The sequence below is a fragment of the Crocodylus porosus genome, unplaced genomic scaffold (genome assembly GCF_001723895.1).
Source record: "Crocodylus porosus isolate Cpor-Errol unplaced genomic scaffold, CroPor_comp1, whole genome shotgun sequence".
In the NCBI taxonomy this organism is placed as follows: domain Eukaryota; kingdom Metazoa; phylum Chordata; order Crocodylia; family Crocodylidae; genus Crocodylus; species Crocodylus porosus.
Window position 1 is genome coordinate 13,037,256 of NW_017728949.1, and position 17,476 is coordinate 13,054,731.

General features: G+C 43.8%; 1 protein-coding gene across 1 annotated transcript in view; it reads right to left on the reverse strand.

Moving 5' to 3' along the window:
- MREG (melanoregulin) overlaps nucleotides 1-17,476 on the reverse strand; it is a 45,005-nt gene that overhangs the window by 16,763 nt on the left and 10,766 nt on the right. Inside the window, exon 2 of the mRNA XM_019554594.1 lies at nucleotides 17,032-17,191. Coding sequence (XP_019410139.1) covers nucleotides 17,032-17,191 — 160 coding nt within the window. The remainder of the gene's footprint in view (nucleotides 1-17,031; nucleotides 17,192-17,476) is intronic.

The following is a 17,476-nucleotide window of genomic DNA, read 5'->3' on the forward strand; positions in this document are numbered from 1 at the left end:
TGTTCATCTTGGAGTCAATGATGACTCCAAGATCCTTTTCCACCTCTGTACTGACAAGAAGGGAGTTCCCAAACCTGTAGGTATGGTGCCGGTTGTTCCTCCCCAGGTGCATCACTTTGCACTTGTCGGTGTTGAAACCCATCCTATTCTCATCCACCCACCCTTGTAACTTGTCTAGGTCCAACTGCAGCCTGTTCCTCCCTTCTAGCGTGCCCACATCCCCCTGCATCTTAGTGTCATCAGCAAATTTGAACAGGGTGCTTTTTACCCCCTTGTCCAAGTCACTGATGAACATGTTGAACAGTACGGGCCCGAGGACCGAGCCCTGTGGAACCCCACTGCCCACATCCCTCCAAGTTGAAAATGACCCATCCACCACCATTCTCCCTTTCTTTTTTTGTTTCTTCAAATGTTGATACCACCGAGGAATGGTCAGAATGAATCAGACCCAAGGTCCAACTAGTTTAGTATCTGGGCAGAAGCTAGCACCAGCTGCTTCTGAGGAACTCTCCAGTATGTGGGTTAATCTGTTCCCCATGGAAGGTATCACCCTAAATCAGCAGAGACTGGCTTAAACCCCTAAGCATGAGGTTTTAACATCCCTTCCAAAATTTTTGTTCGCATTAGCACTGGATAATCTTGCACTGGGACCCCAAGGCCCTATGGTGATACAAACAAATAATAAGCATCCAACCCCATTATGAATATGGCTAAAGATAAAAGACTTTATAAATAAAAGTCTAATAACACACAAACATGATAATAAAAAAGGCATAAAGGGAGTATCACACTGGGTGGGCTTTTCCCACTGTTTTCTAACAATCTATGGATAGCAATCTTTCTCCTTAAGGAGATTAAGTTGGTTTCAATTCATTCTTAACAATAAAGAGATTTCATGCCTTCCCCTGAATGTTTTGCCATCTTATTCCAATTTCCTCACCTGTTTAATGAAGCAGCAGACTATTAACTTAATAACAAATTGATTTTGCTACTGTGCAGCCTTAAGGAATAGCAATGGAACCAAAAAAATCCCACAGACAAAACCCATAAACTTAGTAGGAATCTTGAGTCTTCTTATTGCAAATTAGGCTTAGGGGGAAACCAACAATCTCAGCATTGGGGAATGGATGGGGAAAGACAGCAGTAGTGGCCTTGAAAAAGCTGCAACAAGGGAGCTGCAACACCAATGGCTACCACTATGCAGGAAAACATGTGGTGTACAACTAGAGTCCAAATGAGTAGGGATGCTGTGTAGCCTAGTGAAGAGGTTCTAGACCAGGGGTCAGCAACCCCCGGCATGCATGCTGAGCATAGTACACAAGGCCACTTTGCTCGGCACACCACCGCCAGCCCAGGCTCTAACCAGCTGCTGCCAGCTACGGAGCCCAGGCTGCTCCCAGCAGGCGACTGGGAGGCTGCAAGCCCCACTGCAAGCAGACCGGACTCCATGGGCCAGCTGCAGCCAGGAGGCTGCAAACAGCTGCTCCGGGCTCTGGCATGTCGGCGCTCTGGCACCTTCCAAGGTAGACGTTGTGTTTTTTTCAGCACTCTGGCCTGTTCTAGACTTCTAATCTCATGTGTCAACTTGACAAGCAGTCTACCTCATACCAGAAGTAGTGTGCAGTATAGTTGCAGTAACATGGCACTGCATCAGTGGAAGGCAACACTGTATAGTTGCCTGAACTAGGTCTGAGTGAAATTACCTAAACAACCTTCAAAATCAATGTGGTGCTTATTCCAGGTTTCTTGCAAGAGCAATTAACCTGTCTCCAGTGTTAAACTAAGGCAGCTAGACGCCTTCCTGTTCGGGAGGTAGCACAGCATCTTGGCACAATCCTGAGTGGTGCCCTGGGAATATACATGAGAGGAGAGGGAGTCAGCTGACTCACTATGATCCCCTCTGCTTCCACCTTGGTGGCCCACATGCAGCACCTCCAATGGGCTATAGACCACCAGTTGAGAACTGCTGTTCTAAAGATAAAGGCACCACCCTGAGATTTAGAAGAACACAGTTCTCTTTCTGGCTCTACTATCAGTCTAGCGTGGCCTTGAGAAAAGCTGCTTTGTGCCTCTGCTTCTGCTTCTCACCTAAACTCCCCAGAACAGGGAAGGCATCTCATTATGTATCTGTGCAGAGCTTAGCACAACTGGCCTTGCTTAATTCTTTAGGCACTATTCTAATACAATTCTCCCACAGCCGCTATTCACTAGGCATGTCTCCATGTGCACTCAACCACACAGTTGTTACTGTAGAGTCATTTAGTACTTGCTTAAGCAAACACTAAATGACTGCATGGCAACCACTGGCACTGAGCAGTTTTGGCACCACATGGGGTGTTTTTGACCCTACTGTGCAGTAACAAGCCATTGCACAGTAGCTCGTTACTACTGCACAGTAGCATATTGCTACTGCATAGTAGTGGTAGCATCACAGTTCATGTCCACTGACACTACATCATTGTAGCAATGAGCAGCATCTCATGTAGACGTGCCCACTGAGCATCATAGCTTGTGCTTGAAGCAGCAATCGAGCTGGCTCAGGTCAAGTGAGCTGCTGCATGTAGTCTATGCTATCTTGATGAGGCTTGTTGTGTAGAAACAACAGGGTTTGCTGGGGTTTTTTTACAGGAACTTACATAGAGAACTATTTGCAGCAAAGAAGTACCAGTCTTGCTACTGCCCTCAGAAGGGTCTGGGGCCTAGCCACATTGCTGTTCTGCCCTACCGGGAAGTTCCTATTGCCTTGCCCAGGTTTTCTCTTGGGATGCCAGGTTTCCTGGACATCCTAAGTTTCCAGCAGAACCAACTGTAATACACATGCTTGACCACAACTCCTTTTCTACATTCTGCCTTCCTTCTTATTTTGGGGGCACAGAGTGTGGGAGAAATTTCAAAGTATCACAGAAATAGTAACTAACTATTCCACTGCTTGCATTAAGTGGTATGATCTTTGGGGAACCTTCCAAACAGCAGCCAGCAAATCTTTCTCTTATGTTGCAAATACCTGACCCCCTTCAAACAGCAGATACAAGTGAAAGCAATACCAGTTTTAACAAAGGGGGGAAATAACAGGTTGCTTCTAAATTCTTACTGAATAAGAAAATGCAGAATCCAGAAATGTGACCTGGATCTTGATGGAGCCAGGACAGTTTGCATGACTTGTGGCTCAGACTCCTTGAGCAGCTTATTTCTTTCCTGAGATACAGAGTAGGCAAACCCTGGGAAACAGCAAGCAGGCTGACTCTGGTAACACTTGTCTTTGCTAGATTACATCCTAATTGCATCAGTATTTATTGCAAACACTTGCATCTAAACTGAATGGTTAACAGCTTAATGGCGGCACCTTAACAAGCATGTCCTTTCTCCAGAATTGAAGCTGAAGCTGTTAGCAATAACAACCTAAACATCCTCTCAACTGCAGATCTTTTAACTTACTTGACTTCTGATACATCACCTTACTAATTCTCTGGTTAGTCTTCCAGAACAGAGGGAAACTACTGTTAATATAGTAGAATGAGAAGGAAAAGAGGGGCTTTTTTACTTTTGCTCTGTTTTTTAAGTAAAGAAATAGAAAGGGCACAAACCTATTTTTCCCACTTCGGAAGTTACTTAACAGTCAGGTTGGACACTGCCCAATAAATGGAAGCACTGATCACCAGTCTGTTCTCACAGAGAGTACCCCAAATTCTGTTTGCACAACAGAATCATGTGTCAAATCATGCCCTCCAAGCCTCTTTGCTACTACTTGTGGCAAGCATATTTCTTCAGGTGAAGTGACAGCTTTGTGGTTAAGGTAAGGAGTCTCTCTCTGGATTTACCACAAACTGCCTATGAGATCTTGGAAAAGCTACTTATTCTCAGCATCTGTGTCCCATCTGTAAAATAAATTTCTTCCTTCTGGCATGCATAAGAGCACAGAGACACAGTTATAAAGACTACAGAACCTCAAGAGATAAGCCATGGTCTCCTTGCTGCCTTGGTGATTTATAGGTGACCAACTACAAACAATGATTTTCCTTAATGCCCTCCACCACCACCCCACTGCATTGATCATGGGTGACTGGTGGCTCCTGGGGGAGCATCAGATCGCTGACTGGAACCACCCACAGTGAAACTGGAAGTGCACTTCCACCAGCACTTCCAGTTTTGCAGCTGGCACTTCCAGGGGGTGCATGACCAATCTCAGGGGGTGCACATTCACCCATGTGCACCCCCTACACGTTGCCAATGCCATTGATAAAGTTGTTCTCGCTCTTTTGAAGCTTTATGATTAAGCCAACGAACATGCCAACACATTTTGCTCAACGTTTATGGTTCCCTTGAAAGAGCTGCCTAATAATGGCACCAGCAGCATCTATTTTCACAAGCACCAGCATTAGACCGTACCAAAAGTACAGTCAGAGGGTGCACTGGGGGGTATGTCAAGCCATGTCTAAAATCTTCACACTGAAGCAACTGTTAGATAGCAAGATCTTCCTTCTCAGCTACTCAATCACCTGCAGGGATCCAAGGCCATCAACATCAGACTTGGTTCATACAGATCTTGCTCCATAGCTTGGCCATGATTTGTCAGTTTACATATATACACGCCCTACACATACCCTTTGCTGGGCAGCATTTCCTTCTTGCTCACCAAGCCACCCCAGCTCCGATACAAGACCGATGGCATTTTCCCAGAAACCTCAGCTTCTAAACAAAGAAAGCTTCAGGGAAAAACATTGATAGGTTGCTCTTGTTACTGCAGACTAATTATGAAAAAGTGAGTTCCATGTTAGCCAACAGGCACTAATCTGCCTTGCTGTGCTGAACACTCAACTGTTCAAATATTTAGTTGGAACATCTCCACAGAGTCCTTAGCACAATGTGCTAAGTGCAGAAATGACAAGTTGAAGTGGGGAAACCTGTGGAGTTAAATATAAGCCAGGCTGGCACAGAACTAGAACTTTCAAAAAATGGTGTGCCAATGTGAACAGATAACTGCTTTCCCAATACTCTCCTCCTTGTATGGAAATTTCCTAATTACTAGGTAGATTTCTCTGGACTGCCAAAGCAACCTTCCATCAAAGCTAGTTCTTTTTTCCCTTGAAGCCAATCTGCAGCACAATTCTACTCAAGCAAGTTATTTAGGAAATTAGGTCAATCACCCTGACAATTACCTAGTATAGGCTGTAAAATACAGATCCAGGTCTGCACTGCTCCTATTTTCAGGGGCTGTTTTGATTTGAGGATTTGGATCAGTGCATTGTAGACACTTATCAGGCACAATTTAGATCTTCCCACACCTTGTCCTGGAATAATCTTGAATTAGATTAACTATCCAGAACTCTTGTCAGCTGCCTGAAAGGTCACCATGGGCAAATCATATCTCTGCTCTGTGTCTCAGTTTGCCCATACTATATCCTAGTGTATACTATACACAATAAACAGTTGTAAGCATAATTAATAGTGAGACAAGAAACATCAGCCTAGTCTATATTTAAATGGTTTAGCAAGTATGGTTATACCAGTGCACCTCTACTGGCCAGTCCCCTTAGCAAAAATGTTGTTCAAACATTTCTTTGCAGTAAACCAGTTGCCAGGCAGGATAAACTACCAGCAAGAAGCCCAGCATCTACACTAAGACTTTTGCTAGCATGGCTACATTCATTAGAGATGTGATTCCATGTCTTCCAGGCTCCTATCAAAGAGCAAGGCAGGTAAACCTTTCTACCATAGATGACGCCTTTTTTAAGATGAACTTTAAAACACTTAGTGTGTCTGCATTCCTGAGACAAATCCACAAAACCGACCACAGACCATGGCCCTAAGGATCTGCAGATCCCCTAATATCAAAGAGCAGGATTTGGCCCTAACACTGAAACAAATCCAGAGTAACTTCCAGAGACACACATGATATCAACTCACAAGTCAGTTGGGCCACATGCTGGGCCTCCATGCAGGAAGTTAAGACACTAGAATTACTACGATTTACAAGGGCCCCCCCTCATACCTCAGAGATGAATGAGCCAGTTGGATCCACTACCGGGCAGATATACTGTAATGCCTATTAGGGACCGCTACCTTTTTTCCCCTTTACAAAGCTCTAGACACCTATCTTACAAATCCTAGTTAGCAGGGTGCATGCTGGGAGCAAACTTAAAAGATTCAGGTTCTTCAACAATGTTTTCTTTTCTTAGTACTTTTAATTTCATTTTCAGAAAATTTTGTTTCAATAAGCTTCACAGTGCTGGAGGGCAGGAGTGATCCTATAGAAAAATACTGTTTTCTCTAGATTTGAAAGACACAGGTCTTTGAGAACTTTGATCAAAACTCTGTAATCCCAGAACATGCTATTATTTAACCACCATCCTATAAATAAATCATTCAGATATGCTTTTTCTTTGCTTCCTCCCATTTTTTGTACATCTAAGATCTTTGTGCCTGACAGCTACAGGCAAAGAAAATTGTGTTTCATGACAGAGCTTCAAGATATTAAATTGTTCCTCACCCATTTCTTCTTGGTCAAACTCCTCACAATGCACTCTCTTCTTTACACACACTCTTCTATATTGATCTGCTACATCCAAGTTGCATGACTAACCTCTGCTTTTGTCTCTTACCCACTCCAGTGATCCATCTTTCATGCTGACATGGTCCACCAGTTGTGAATTTACACATTTGTTACAACAAGCAAACAAATAATGGGCTTTCTTTCTCCCCTCCATATTTCCACACCCAGGATGTCTTTAGGTCATGTTACAGGTTACCTTTAAAACATCATAAAGGGACTTAAAATGGGAACATTCACCCATCAAGGTCCTAAGTGACCTCTAAATGTTTAAAAATTGTGCCACTCGGAACAAGGTTTATCTTTGAGATATTTTACCCATGCCGTTCCAGAGTATTACTAGAACGCTCCAGGGAGATAATGCGTCTGCCTTTCTTTCCTCCAGCATCCCAAGATGCATCATTCATAGATCTTTCAGGCTTTCTTACTCCTGTGCTCCACAGGCAAACTTGCAACCCTCCTGAACACTACTGCCCAGGGGGTGGTGCTAGCTGCAAGCCAACACTGCCTCCCATCCCCAGGGGTGTGACCCTGACCACTCTGAATACTTGGATTCAGCTCATGAGTTTGTCACTTGCTCTGAGCACCCAAACGTAGCTCACCTCATCAAGTTGCTGCTTGCTCTACTACCTCCATTCAAAAGCAACAACAATCAATCCTGCTACTACTCTGACACTCCACTACTGCTACCTACTACCTGCATGGAGAGAATAAGCTAGAGGAGCCAAGGAACCATGGAAACCGCCAGGTAGTCTGCAAACCAGGCCTGTACACAGGTGCTGGCCCTCATCACCATCTAGGGTGAAGAGAAAATGCTCACCACCACTGCCAGGGAGGGCCCAAAGGGCAGGAGGCAGACCGAGGTCAAGTTGTTCAAGTCCAGGGACACAAAACAAGGTCTCTAAAAGCAGCGAAGACTGTTGTCTCCTATGAAGAGAAGCTCATGAATTAATCCTCAAGGAAGACCATGCCATAGCTCCCCACCACATTGCATACTGAATGGCTGGGGGAGTGGTCTGTGAGATACAGTGATGATGAAGATGATGGTGATGATGATGGAGTTATCTAAAAGGTGGCCACAGAGGACCAAGAAGATACCTACTCCAAGGACATGTTTGTAACACCAATCATGACCATTGTGAACTCAGTCCCAAATGACATGGACGATGGGGAGGCCACGGATGTGACCCTCATTGACCAGGATGCAGACATCCCTCAATCAGCTGCTGGTAGGTTCTAGTGACTCCATGGGAAAGGATAATTGCAGTGGAAAGGGGAGGGGGGGAGGGTTGGGGGCTAAGGGCTTTAGTGGGTCTCTCCAAAGGCTCTGAGGTGATACAGGGCTCTGAGGGGTGGAGGAGAAGCTCGTGGCTTCAGGGTGCTTCTGGGCTACATATGGTGGCAGGTTGCACTGATGCTGCTTCTCCCTACCCCTGTGAGTTTTAGGGATGGTGAAGGCATTGTGTTCCACAGAGCAGTTCGGGTTGGGCACTGAGTAGCCTGCTGAAGAGTTAATCATCCTATTCAAGGGTTAACAAACAGGTTCATGTGAGAGTAGTTAGGGCACTGGATGGCCTAGTGAAGGGTCAATCACCCTACTCAAGGGTTTTGTTCATCCACTCATGCTACCCTCCCTTCCCTGGCAACAGCTTAGACCTTAGCAAGCTCTCCATGCGGCCCAACCCACATCCCAGCTGGCTAGTGCCCTGCCAAGCTGCTGCCCAGCCAAGCCAGTGGTTCTCTAACCCCACCTGGGCTTGGGTGGGTCTCCCTACAGCCAGGGAGTTGGAGCCAAGCTCTGCGCTCCTGCTGTGGGGGGCAGGCTGCAGACCTGGGTCCCTGCCCTCATATCCCTCGCAACTGGGGCACCCTTCTGGCAGAACTGGGGGCGATGGATGGGGGGTGAGAAGCACCAGTGGGGCGGAGGGTTGAGGGTAGAAAATGAGAGTCAATGGCATGGGCAGGGCACCACCATATCAGGGCTGCTCAGTGCCACAAAACACCAGGGTGGTTGCGGGGGGGAGAAGAGCCACAACTGGACCTGAATCCTGGTGAGCAAAGGGAGCAGGGGAAGCTCTGATTTTCCATGATAAAAACCTAAAAGCAAACACCAAAATTTATAGGTATTTATCATTTATTTTACTATAGTGATTGAAGCACTGGTAGACTTCCAAATTGCTTTAAAATGGTAAATATGTCAATAAAATATTGTGTTCAACTGATACCTATATCTAAATAGATATATAGTGCCGTTTCATTTTAATCATGGAAAAACATGGATTTAGGGGTATACCAGGATCCCTTCTTATGAGTGACATTTCAGTTGGAAGGGAAGAGTACCAAAAGCTTGTCCATCACTCTGGGGATGAGGAAGTCTGATTGTAGCTGTCAGTCACACCTGAAACAAGCCATCAGTTCTTGCCCTAAAGAGCTTTGCAGTCTGAATTCTACATATAACCAAGGTAGGCCACCTTCCCAGCCTGTTTTTGCCGAATATAAATAAAGGCCTATCAAACTATGTGTTTCAACAGCTTTTGCCGGTAACTCATTCATCACATTTGCTGTCTTTGCATTAAGTCGTTTGAGCCTGAGTCTTTGTACCTTTATACATACATATGGGAACTCATTGTCCATCAGGAAACAAAAGCTGTGTTGAAAAAGCAGCTCCCTGTTAGAAAAGACTTTTTACATTTATATACACCAGAGTTCTTTGCAGAGGAAGGTAAGTTATCATTGTGGTAGAGGTGGGAGAACTGGAGGCACAAATTAGTGAAGCAGTGTCCTAGCTTCCTACAGATGTTCAGTCATGCTGCTGATAGCAAGGTCTTCTCCCTGCTCAGAAGCTCCACATTAGACTGAGTGGCCACATTCAACTGTTGGGACCCCTGCTATAAACTTGCTAACAAAAATCAGTTAGTAAATAGACTGCCAGGGAGTACACTATATAATGCACCATCTTGCCCCTTAACACATGAAGCTTAGTTTTATTTATTTACAATTCCATACAATGTACATGCAAGTTATGTATAATAAATGACAGCGAAGAAATAAAGTCTTACAGCCCTCCACTAGTAAAGATTCATTGACTCTATAGCTATTATGATCACCACATCTGACTTCCTGACACAAGCCAGGAACTCTCATCTGGTGATTTCTGCACTGAGCCTATAACTTCTTATTGAGGTAAAGCTGATCTCTCAGAAAGACATCAAGTCTTGATTTAAAGACTGCAAGTAAAAAGGCCTTCCAGGCAGGTGAGCTGAGACAGGCCTATCTGCATGTGAGTTATGGGCTTATCTACTAGGATAAAGTAACCTGCTTGTTTCAAACAAGCCACCCCTTAAAATTTATATTCCAAGGACAGACACAAGAGAGAGATGATACAAACTACTCCATTTAGACATATTTATTATGGGCCATAAATTTAGTTTTATTCAGAAAGCTTTAGTAATAATAACTGGAGTTGTCTTCACTGCCTAAAAGGCATTTTTTCGCTGATAATGTGCTGTCTTACCATTACAGCCTAGTGGAGTTTTTACTATGAGGTAGCTAAGCAAGATCAATGCTGTAGCTTTGTTCATGGTTGGTTCCACACAGTTTGCTTTACAATAAAATAAAAAACTATGATGTCTCATCTCCAATAAGATACTAGAGCAGGAGATGGCTTACAGATATCCTTCTATTTAAAAAATGAACACCTGTTTTTCAGTAAAAGCCTAGCCAAGGCATTTCTTTGCAATATCAAACATGTTAGGATCAGAGGACTACAGTAAAATAAGGCCCTTGCAAAAATGGGATGCAGACCCACATTGAAGGATGATAGGATACCAGAGTCCTGATTCAGCAAAGCACATAGATTTCATAGACAATAAGGGCTGGAAGGGACCTTGTGAGATCATCGAGTCCAGCCCTCTCCTCCCCACCAACCCCACCCTAGGCAGGAAGTCATCTGGGATCAAGTGACCCCAGAAAGAAAGAGTCCAGAGTAGGTGCTTGCACCACCTCTGGGGGGAGTATATTCCAGACCCTGCACATGCACACCATAAAGAACTTTTTTCTTATGTCTAGTCTAAATTGGCCTTTCTGGATTTTATGGCCATTAAACCTTGTTTTCCCTTGGGGAGCTCTGGTGAACAGCTGTTCTCCCAGGTCCTGATGTACCCCTCTTACATAATCATAGGCTGCTACCAAGTCCCCCCTGAGCCTTATCTTTTCCAGACTGAAGAGTCCCAAGTCCCTCAGCCTCTCCTCATACAGCCTGCCCTCCAGGCCTTGGATCATATCAGTGGCTCTCCTCTGGACTCTCTCAAGCTTTTTCACATCCCTCATGAAGTGGGGAGCCCAAAACTGGACACAGTACTCCAGCTGCAGTCTCACCGGGGCCGAGTAAAGTGGGAAACTGACATCCCTGGTTTTGCTTGAGGTGGATCAGTGGATGCATGCCAGAGTTTAGTTTGCTTTGCCAGCCACAGCATCGCATTGGTGGCTCATATTCATCTCGTGGTCAGTATAGATCCCCAAGTCTCTTTTGGTCATGGTGCTACCAAGCGTAGCACTGCCGAGCCTGTATGTTGAAGGTTCTTCCTACCAAGGTGCAGCACCTTACATTTCTCTACATTGAAGGCCATCAGCTTTTGGTCAGCCCAACTTGACAGCATGTCCAAGTCAGCCTGTATACCCAGCCTGTCATGCAGTGTGACCGCCCTCCCCCATAATTCAGTGTCATCCACAAACCTGGCCAGTTTGCATCTGACTCCCAAATCCAGATCATGAATGAAGATGTTAAAGAGTACCAGCCTGAATGCCAGCCCAAGCACCAAGCCCTGAAGGACTCCACTGGTCACCCTGAGCCACGTTGATTTGCTCCCATCAACTAGAATTCTTTGGGTCCGACCCCATAGCCAGTTACTTAGCCACCATACTGGAAGATGATCAAGGCCACAGTTGCACAGCTTAACCATGAGGACATCATAGGAAACTAAGTCAAAGACTTTCTTGAAATCCAGATATATGACATCTACATCATCTCCCTTGTCCAGGGCTTGTGTTACCTAGTCACAGAAGGAGATGAGGTTGGTCAGGCAAGACCTGCCAGTCACAAAGCCATGTTGGCTGGTATTCAGACGCTTGCCTTCCATGAGTCTGGTGTTGATGGATCCTTTGACAATTTTCCCCAGGATTTTTCCAGGGATGGATATCAGACTAATTGGTCTATAATTCCCTGGGTCATCCCTCCTCCCTTTCTTGAAGATAGGAACCACTTTGGCTCATTTCTAGTCTTCTGGGACCTCACCTGAGCACCACAAGTTTTCAAATATCTCTGCCAAAGGGGATGCAGTGATGTCTGCCAGCTCCTTCAAGACTCTCGGGTGCATTCCGTCTGGGCCCATGGACTTGTGAACATCCAGTTTCTCAAGGTGTTCCCTCACCTGATCCACATCGATTTTGGGCCTGTCACACACTCCCAGATGGTTTGTGTCCTTTCTGACAGTGTGATCCCCTTGGGAGGGTGAAAAACTGATGTGAAAAAGTCATTTAGGAAATTGGCCCTTTCATGGACATCAAATGTCAGTTGCCCCGTTAGATCTCATAGGGGCCCAATCCTGTCTTTGTTCTTTTTATGACTGCCCATATATCTGAAGAAGGACTTTGTGTTGTCCTTGATTCCCCTACCTAGCCTGAATTCGGTTTGTGCCTTGGCTTTTCTACACCGATCTCAACTGGTGCGGGTGAGTGCTGAGTAGTCCTCTTTGGTGATGCTTCCCATTTTCTAACTGGTATTTTGAGTTTAATGAGGTCCAACAGATCCTTGTTCAGCCAATGGGGCTTCCTTGCTCATCGACTACATTTCTTGCAAGACGGAATGGCTTTCCCCTGTGCTTCAAGGATTATGTTTTTGAGAGATGACCATTCCTCATGTACTCCTTTTTCTAGGGGCCTCTAAATGCCTGACTGAGCAAATCTCTGAGTTTTCAAAAATCAGCCTTCCCAAAGTTAAGAATTTCTATTTTACTGAGGGATTTGCCTGCTCTTCGGTGAACTAAGAAGGTGATCAATTCATGGTTGCTGTCACCAGGCTTCGTCTCAAGCTTCACATCACTGACCAGGTCTTGCTCTTTGGCCAGGACCAGATCAAGCAATGCCTCCACTCAGTGCATGCCCAGACTTATAATCTGTCTGGAGACATCCAGGTTAGCCCCTAATATTACTAAATATTTTAAAAGTTATATAAAAATATCATAGAAGTTGACTACTATAGAGTCACTAGAAATGAAAATTTTAAAAAGGTGCTAAGGTGTTAAGATACTGGGCTTAGAGGCAGAGGAAGCAATAGTTTCAAGGCACTGGCTTGGACTAGGAGACTGAAGTGCACTCCAGGCTCTGCTGTTAACTGTGTAACACCGTCAATCATATTCTAGGAAGCTACTGTGTCACATTGTTCCCAGAAGTACTGCTTCAGATAAGTCGTTTTTAGGAGTGCTTCCAAACCGAACCATTGGGTTTGGTCCTGATCCTGCACTTCTCACAGAAATTCAGTAATTTTTTTTTATCATCATTACTGCTCTGCAAAAAGACTGAAATCAAAATGAGATGGACATTTCATTTCCAAAGACAAATATATTCAAAAGCCCACTGCACTCCCTACAGTGAAGTCACTTTATTAACTTTACTAATGTCATTTTGACTTTAAGAAATACAAGGAAAGACAACTATTTTGTCATGGTAAGTGTCACCACCTAGTCCTGTTTTATGAAGCCTGTGCATATCAAAAGAAACTCTGTACCATTGTTTTCTTTGGAGGAGCTTTTGCTGATAGCAAGAGAATTTGTTCTCTGCCTTAATTCTTGTAGCAAGAGTCAATCCTTGGGACAGACTTGCTTTCTGGGAACTGGCCACTAATGTCTTAATGGGAATTTCTGACAAAAAAAGATTGCCCCAGATACTGTTTTGGACCACCTCTGCTCAAGGATTGATGCAGACAAAGTGAATCAGCAAGTTATGGTAAATAAATACCTAGATATCTGTAAGGCCTTAAAATCTGCTGTTGCTTGGCCTGGAGGCAACAATGGGAATAAGGCATGCAAGAAATTCCACTACATAAAAGCCAGTACATGCTATTATCAACTCTACCGTAGCCCTGGCAAATAGAATTGGAAGCTTCACATTAGCAGCAAAGTGGCACAGGATTAGGGAAAGCAACTCCTGCAATAACACAGAGTTCCATTGGGTTTTATATCAGCCATCACAAGTAGTGGCAAAAAAGCAAACTTGACTTTATGGTGAAGGATATTAGATACCAGATCTTTCCCTTTCCTACACATATGAAAGCTAACAACACTCCGCAAGAAACTCTTCAAATTTCCTCTAGATGGGTGCTTCTCAACCTTTTTAGATTCAAGGCACCCCTCCATAACTTTTATGACTTGAGTAGCATCCCATTTCAAAAATGATCTTATTACCATGGATCCTGGTTTTCTCTATTAAAAATCACAAATTCCCTTATATTAACCCCTCCCCCTAAATCCACACTTTTCCACAATTAAAATTAAATGCCACTATATATATATGCAGGTATCAGTTGAACACAATGTTTTCTTGATATATTTACCATTTTAAAGAAATTTGGAAGCCTACCAGTGCCTCAATCACTATAATAAAATCAATTCTAAATACCTATAGAATTTTGATGTTTGATTTGGGGGGTTTTATTATGGGAAATCAGAGCTCCCCCTACCCACTTCATTCACTAGGATGCAGGTCCAGCTGCAGCTGTCCCCCCTCCACTTCTTTATGGTGCTGAGCAACCTTTGATATGCCAGTGTCCTGCCCAAGCCATTGCCCCTCACTCCCCACCCACAGCCCTGCAGGAGAGGGCCTCCAACTCCCAGGGATACAGGATCAGGGACCTGGGCCTGCAGCCCCCCACACCCCCAAGCTGTACCCGAACCCCAGTTGCTGCCCATAGATACACCTTTAACTGGTTTTTCTACATAACTCAAAGTACCAGGTGTGGCTCGTGAACATTGTGATGGTGGGGCGGATGGAGCATCCCACAGGAGCATGGAGAGGGCCTCACCCCCCTGTGTGCTCAGCGGTGAACCTGAAAGTGGACCGGAAGTACTTCTGGTCTTCCTCTGGGTCTGCCGCCAAGTGCGCTGGCTATAGCCCCCTATGCCCTGCCATTCAGCGATTGGCCATGGGGGGACCCCAGGTGCCCCCCCAGATCCAGGAAGCACCAGTCCCTGAGCTGGGGATTACGAGGGGGGTGACCCCTAGTGCACTCCCTGGCAGACCCAGAAGTGGACCAGAAGTGTTTCTGGCCCACTTCCAGACCTACTGCCAAGCACGCTGGGGAGCTCCCCGTGCTCCTGTGGGACACTCCATCCACCCCAACATCTCACCATTCACAAGCTGCCTAGTACCTTGAGGTATGTAAAAAAAAAAAAACATTTAAAGCTGTGTCTAGATCTGAATCATCAAATCTTTCCGACTCAATTCTGAGGGTTCTGCTTCGATTCAGAGAGATTAAAGGGTCTCCTGATTTGATTCGGATTCAGAGATTTGGCCACCAAATCCAATCAGGAACCAAAGCTTCACACAGCCCTACTATCTATCTACCATGGTTCGTATAGTCAGTCATCAGCAGAGTTTGCTCATAATGACCATACTAACTAAATTAAAAGACTGCTCTAACAGAGAATGAATTAAATGCTGATGGATGGGGACACAAGTCTCAAGCCATCAGTTAATCAGATGTACACTTTTGAACATCTTCAATATTATTTTGAAGTATACACCATCCTTGAATAACTTAGGGGTCAAAAAAGTCTTTAATCATCATTTCTCAGTAAGAAATGAGTGATCACGAAGCCCAAAGAGTTACAGGATAGCCATCTTCTGTTAGTAAGAATACTAAACTAGTCCCAGTAAGAATTCCTATCCCATGCTCCCCCCTTCCATGCAAAAATGTGTATTCTCTCACTCTGATATAAAAAAAAATCAATGTTATTTAATGTTAACTAATGATATAAAGATCTCATGTTATTACAATTTGGGCTTATTTTCATTGGGGGTGGTCCCAATTCCTAGAAAATATTGTTTAAAATGTTATCTTTAAGTCTTTGATAAAGTAGGATTATTTTCATGATACCATAATAAAATGAAAGTACAAATTGCATGGTTTTCAAATTTCATTGCAAACATTTCAGTCTTTATACCAATCCACAAGGGCATGTGCCAACTCTGAGTCTGCAAAAGTAGAGTCTACAAAAGTAGTAGCCAATTTTGAGTCTACAGCCCATTCCAAACCCTGCACACTAATGCTACTAAACTTTTCACATACAAAGCCCTTTTGGGAAATAAAATCAGGCCAATTAAACAAATGTTTATATAACAATATTATTTTCCCCCCTTATAGTAACCAGATCTGCCAACTCTGCTGTACTAGATAATTACCATATTACCCATTATAGAAATATTTGGTTTGACAAGTTTCTACAGTTCTAATTCAGCCAGGGGCATCAACATTCCTGTGAAAATATCAAGTTTATGGTGTAGTAGCAGGACAAGGAAAAGGAGGAGGAGAAGGAAAAACAGTTTTGAACATGCAAAGCCCAATGCAGGGAAAAATGTGATTACAAAGCACAATAAAATGATAAAATGAACAATAGAACAGGATTTTTAAATACAATTACCTTTATGAAGTCCTGCTTTCTAGTGTATTGCAGTTCAGGATGGAGACACAGCTCAAAGAACATGTATTTTATCAAAAGAACAAAACATCCATTGGGCCACTTCTGCTTCTTTGTGGATACTAATAGTAGAAATGGTGTTGTAGTATCACCTAAAGGACACTACCTAAATTGAGATCTGGTTGCACTACACAACATCAAAACAGTCTAAAGTTCTTTGGAGCAAGTATAGTCTCTTACTTAAACAGAGAGAAAAAAGATGTAATTGAACAAAAGCCAGTAAGAACTTCAATGTGTATGCTCATACAGAAAAGGTAGCATGAAGACCAAGCTTTGATCATGGGAAACATAGCTTTCCCTAGCTTACTACGTGGGAAGAGCACATAGAATTATTCATCCTTCCCTAGAGTAAATTGTGTTTGTTTTCATCATATGATCTTGTCAAGCTCCACCTGTAAATATTATATTCAGGAATTATGTGTTCCCTTACAAAGTGAACATTTCCTTTCAGTGGACAAATGGAAATATTTGGTCTCCTTCAGCTATGCGTAATCTCAGCACCTACAATAAACTCTTCTTTGACATTGCTACTCAAGTAAATTACCATCACAACTATGTTCATACATACCTGCAAATTAGTAAGTGACCAGATTAATCATTTGATTAAAACCTCTCTGGTGTGATCAACTGCCATAATTTGCAATGACATCTGATCTCAGCAGTGTCAGGACTGGTTCATCACAAGTCTTTTAACAAACCTGTGTAGGTTTAGCGATAACACTTTGTCCTTACCTCTGAATCTTTGTCCAGTTGGTTCCGAACAACAATCATGTTATACAGTATCCTGTCATCATCTGCCTCTGTGTGAGTCAGGTCATGAGGGGCGCTCCATAAATTCTTCTCCTCATCTCTTGCCAGAGTGGCTCCAAATGAAGCATAAGGGTTGTCATCACTGAAATAAAGAAAACATAGAGACACAGTTAATGTCCAGGTTTGAACACTATAGTTACATAAGAGAACTGAGTGGTTGTAGGCACTCATAACACTTAGAATGTTTTTAATGTGGTTTAAACTTGATGCAGACAGACATACAAGCCTATTAAACCAATTTAAATCTGCCTGGAATGGTTCAAAAGTATAAGTGGAGATTCATTCTATTTTGAACCAGTTTGCTGTGACCCGGTGTGGACACCAAGTGTTCTATGACACAAGTCTGGTCAGTCCTCCAGGCATCCCA